Source organism: Juglans regia, chromosome 6 (assembly GCF_001411555.2).
Source record: "Juglans regia cultivar Chandler chromosome 6, Walnut 2.0, whole genome shotgun sequence".
NCBI lineage: Eukaryota > Viridiplantae > Streptophyta > Magnoliopsida > Fagales > Juglandaceae > Juglans > Juglans regia.
In genome coordinates this window covers 26,899,830-26,905,556 of record NC_049906.1, presented here as the reverse complement: position 1 = coordinate 26,905,556, position 5,727 = coordinate 26,899,830, and the positions used below count along the sequence as shown (strand labels likewise).

At 32.4% G+C, this 5,727-nt stretch overlaps 1 protein-coding gene across 1 annotated transcript; it reads right to left on the bottom strand.

Moving 5' to 3' along the window:
- Positions 1 to 1,644: 1,644 nt before the first annotated feature.
- Positions 1,645 to 3,112, bottom strand: LOC108985288 (thaumatin-like protein 1b). The gene is made up of 2 exons (XM_018957537.2): positions 2,961 to 3,112; positions 1,645 to 2,489 (listed from the first exon to the last, which is right to left on the bottom strand). Exons 1-2 carry the CDS (start codon positions 3,016 to 3,018, stop codon positions 1,810 to 1,812), a joined length of 738 nt encoding a protein of 245 aa, XP_018813082.1. The 5' UTR covers positions 3,019 to 3,112; the 3' UTR covers positions 1,645 to 1,809.
- Positions 3,113 to 5,727: the final 2,615 nt, after the last annotated feature.

The window sequence follows — 5,727 nt, the reverse complement described above, 5'->3', positions numbered from 1 at the left end:
ATTTAGAAAATAACCTATTAGTTATTGTTAAATTGGTCGTATTGTTTTTCTTAAAATTAATTACTTTTTTAAATTTTTATTTTTACTAACTTTTTAATATTTTTTAAGTTTTTATTGATGTTTTAAAAAGTTTTATTGTTTTCTTACAATTCATGCTAACCTTGCATTAATTTTAAAACGCTTTTTTTTTTTTTTAAGCAAATTTTCAAAACTCTTAAATGTTGATTGTACATATTATTCCACGTGTCCTTTTCAGACCGGTGCGTAAGTACTGTAAGTCAAAGTCCATGTGAGCCTTTCCACAAGGAGAGTACTGGAATCCTGACAAAGGGCCGCATTAGAAACTTCAAGATAGCCATAAATACAAGTAATGGTACGTTAGAGCATCCTAATCTCGAATAAATGAAGAGGTTGAATAAAATTTTTATAATTAATGTAAAAAATATTTTATAGATAAATTTAAAATAATTTAAATTATTTTTATAGTGATTGATTAAAGATAAAAAATTACAATTGATTTATCAAATATTAAAATATTTATTTTTCACTCTAAACAAATATTAAAATATTAATTTCTCACTCTAAATAAAAATTCTATTTGGTTTGTAATTAATAAATTTAGATAAAATTTTATATGAGTTTAATAAAATATTTTTTGTTATTAGCATTAAATGAATTTTGAAAATATGATTTTTTAATATTAATTTAATTAGAATATAATTGTTATTAACATTTAATTGGTAAAGCTACAAAATGTGATAAAAATAAATTAAATAAAAAAATTATTAAATTAATAATATTTTATTATCATATAGAAAGTGAATAGATAATCCAATGTGGGGATTAAATTTAAGTGGAATAGGCAAATGTAAAAAAATGTAATATTCGCTAAATTTTGAAGATGGATTTGGCAAAACCAATGAGGATGCTCTTAGAGTTTATAAGATTTGTACAATTTTTTTTTTTTAATAGAAGTATAGTTTATTATTAAAAAATTAAAAAAATTTATTTTTTTAAAAGAATTGTGCGGTGTTTACGCACTTCACGACTATAAATAACATTTCTTATTCTTAAATGCTATGTACCAATTTTGAAAAAGTGAAACTGCAGACTTGAAAAGTAATTTTCACTTAAAACAATTTCTTTCAATTTAGGTTAGGTTAGGTTTGAATAGTGAGTTGAAATAAAAGTTGAAAGTTGAATAAAATATTATTAGAATATTATTTTTTAATATTATTATTATTTTATGATTTGAAAAAATTGAATTGTTTATTGTATTTTATATAGAAATTTGTGAAAGTTTTAATGATGATATAAGATAGATTGAAAGTGTTTTTCAATCCAAACTCAGACTTAGTTAACAACCATTTGTAATTTTGTATCAGTGTGCGACGAATATATCTGTGTGCATGCGGGCGCGCATCTTTGCTCACAAATAATTAAAAAAAAAACCAATTTTGAGCCAGTCATTTGGCCTGTAAACCATGAAAGCCAATGTTGCATCAAGTCATGTTGTATGTGAACCTTTAAATGTAAGAATGATAGAAACGGGCTCGTGCTATGGGTTAATTTTGATCAATGCAAACATAGAGATTCTGGTGAAGATGGAGTACGTTGCTGCATACAGACCAAAATCACAAAAAATTTATATAATTTTCCCATTTATTTATGAATTTTCTATATATAGTAATTCATTATTATTTGTTACATAATCGATTATTGTTATAATTATTATAAAGAGAAGCTCAGAACGCATGTAATATGCATACATGCATAATTCTTGATCATCTCATCTCATGATCAAGTACTTCAAGGGCAGAAAGTGATAACGTAATTAGGTGCACCGGAGCAGGTGAAGGTGCTGTTCACATCATCATAAGCGTAGCTATAAGCTTGAGGGCACTGGTTCTCGAAGATCAAGGAATAGTTCGTTGGAGGACATGTTTCTGGAGTGCTGAAATCGCCAGTGCAACAGTATTGTGGCTGATTTAATGCTGTGCATGCGCTCTTGCATGCGATCACGCTCCCATCGGCGGCTTTCAGTTGCAGCTCTGCTGGGCAAACCGCGTTCACATTGGCCGGACAACTGGAGGTCTGGCAATCACCGTTCCCACCTTCTGTGCTCACTGAAACAGGCAGGTTGAAGCCGTCGACAAGGCTAACATCGTAAAAGTCTTGCCCACTATTTGCTGCTATGTTAATTTCTACCAAAGATGCCGGCGGGATCGCACCATTACCATTGCATGCAACCTGTCCAGAGGCGCAATCCCCAGTAGCGCAAGAGAACCTTCCTGAGGTGTCCGTGGTGCAACCAGTTCGTGCCCAAAAACGGCCTATCCATGGAGCTTGGGCATCCAGTGATGTAGAAGCTCCAGATGCTAACTCAAATCCTGTTGTTGATAGTTGAGGTTTCTGATCAGCGGTTAGGGTTCCTGGCCAAACTGTATTGGGACACTTGTTTGTGAAAGTTATTCTAGCGGATTGAGCACCTGCAATATTCATATATATGCAACATCAAACAAAATAATTCCTTGTCACCATGGATATATGTCGATAATGAAAGCCAAACATGCATTCGATCGTAAATGAATTCAATCTCTGCAAATGAATTCGATCGTAAATCACACTTGCATGCTTATCACCATGATACATGTGCATATATGACATAGTACTTATATATGTAATCAACAAATTTTGGTAGGCATGTCATTTTATGATAGGATAAGTATACCACATGTGTGTTCTTCGACAGTAACTAATAAGTATTCATCATAAGCCTAGATAGGACAAGTACCATACGAGAGAGAAAGAGAGATTGTTCAATACAACAAAAAAAAAAGAAAAAAGAAAAAAGAGAGATTAAAATGTGATCATACATATATCTAAAATACATATATATATATATATATAATCCATTTTCCAATAGCTAAAGCGTTGAAGAAATTTATCATGAGACATACCAGACAGAAAAAGGGAGGCCAAGGCAAGGCAGGAGATCATGAGTGAAAGGGTCTTCATGATTGATGGATAGATAGGCGAAGTAATTAATTTGATGATCTCAATGTATATAATATATATGCAGAGATGGGCCGGTGTGGTAGTACTACTGCTACGTACTACGTTATTGGTGCTATATATACACACATATATAGGGAGGTTCGCTCATACACGGAAGACACAGTTTTCTTCGTTTAGGCCGAGTAGCATACTTAGGTCCGGCCTATCGGACAAGAACTAAAAGAGAAATTCCACCCAAACAAATTCACGTTTGTCAATGTTTTAGTGTTATGGCTCACCGTGTCTAATTTTCAACCAGTAATATTATTGCGTGACAAGTACTCATTACAAGAAAAATGACATTTGTGATCATTCTTTTACAACGAAAATGACTATTTGCGACGAAAACAGACTCATTTTAATTGGAAATAATAATTTCGCTAGAAATAACTAATCACAAATAAGCAATTTTCTTGTAGTGACTTTATACTGCAGAAAAGTAAAAGCTTTGAGTTAATTTTGGAGACAAGTCAAACTGCACACCTTCTTGGTCTTGTAATCTATGGAATGGGCAAAATTCATAGTCTTATAACTTATTTATTTATTGCATCGCATGAATTTTCTTCCATACAGTAATTAATTTATATGGCTGTAACATGACCACCTAGCTAGTCCATATATAATCGCCTCAAAATAAATTATTCCTTCTAGATTGGTCAAGAAACCGTATGCAAGTTTCCTTAATTAATATTGACTAAGTTGGCTTGCATCTTCTTCCACCTTAATTATCGGAATTCGAACGAATAATAAGTGGTCTAAGTGAAGAAGGAATTATCCCTTTTCGGGCACTGTGAAAACGCCACAATAAGTCATAAAATCGTTGCAAATGATTTATTCCAACGCTTTTTTCCTCGCTGCACAATGGTTGCCAAAAATTGGATGGAATTTCTTTTTACCATCGATTTCTCATTAGCATCGCTAATAATAATTTTAGCGATGCCAACCATGTTGACGCAAAAATTGATAATTTTTCGTTGCAAACAATGTGCCACATATATATAGACTAATGGAAATGCTCTATCTTGACATTATATAGTCGCTGCAAATATGAAACTTTCTCCGCTATTGAATATGTGGTAGTGCGTCCATCACAAAATCGTCAGCACTTTATTCCATTTTTGTCGACCAAATTTGACGTAATAGGCTACTAAAAGCGCCGCTACATGTTTTCAATATTTCCAATGCTAATGTGATTGGTTGCAAAAGAAGTATATTTGACATGTTTTTGATCGCCAAGAAATGGTTCACTTACATGCAATAGGCTGCCTGAGCATTAGAATTAGACTCATCAAATTTATCTTCAAATTTTAATAAAAAGTACATATTTTCCATATATCTAAAACCTCATTCTCCATAACTCCATATTGAATTAGCCATTGAATTCATTAAAATAATAATATAATATTATTTTTCATATTTTATAATTACACTAATCATATATTAATGAATAATTTAATTTGATTCTTACATTATTATTACAAGACGGTTGGAGATTACACTAATCATATTTTATAATTACACTAATCATATGTTAATTAATAATTTAATTTGATTCTTACATTATTATTACAAGACAGTTGGAGATTAAACGTGAATAAAAAAAGACCGTTGGAGATTAAAAGTGAATAAAATTAGATTTGATGAGTGAACAGTAGCCCTTCAAATATGAAGAAACACATCTATATATTGTAACTCAAAACTTCTCATTTATCTCTTTAGCTAATCCAATGCAGCTCTCTTTTAATGAAATATATAATATTTTATATTTGGCTAAGTTTTTTATGAAGCCAATGCCAATGCTACCCAGCAATTTTATAAAATCGTTGCAAATAATGTTTACATCATGAACTGAAATACGCATTATTGGAGATGAAATACATATACTCATTGTTGGAATAATTAGAGGTCCAATGGTTAACACACCCTAAATGGAAAACTATTGCAAATTGCATCCAACTATACTTTTTTTTTTTTGTTGGAAATAGACTTCATTCGTTTATGAAAGCGAAGTTATAGTTGTGACTGATACATACAAGGAAAAAACCCAGATTACAAGCCAACTACTCACGAGATCACACTTTGCCTAAAACAGAGATTTTAAACCCCACCCTCCAGAGGAGGAGAGGACTTTCACTCTATGGCCGAATGTCCAATAGACTATTTCTTTTTTATTATTAACCTAAAACAAAGGAAATAATAGAAAATATAAATGATACATGATACATGAGAAAATAACGAAATACAGCTTGGAAAACTATAGATCCACATTTTCAACCTTAGAGGAAATAAAAAAAGCCAACACAAAGACAGTGCTGGCGCATGAGGGACACGCGCCACCCTGGAAGTTCAGCGAACAGTCGAGTCTGAAGAAACCGATGTCCCTGGTCCCAAAAATGTCATGCATGTCGATGATAGAGCTCCCATTGTAGTGGTGCGTGGATGTCACGTGTGCACTTTGGACCATGTGTGTGGCTAACACGCCGCTCTATTCGACGAGATTCTTCGCTCGTCTGAAGGATTGGTGCCTTGGAAATCTTGCAGTAGGGCAAATTGTGGTCATCGAGCTCCGAAGAACAACAGATTGGCATTTCACCCTACTTTGAATGTGCATTAAGCAACCTTACAAATTAATTACCATAATATGGACAAAGGATTTATGCAATATTGCAT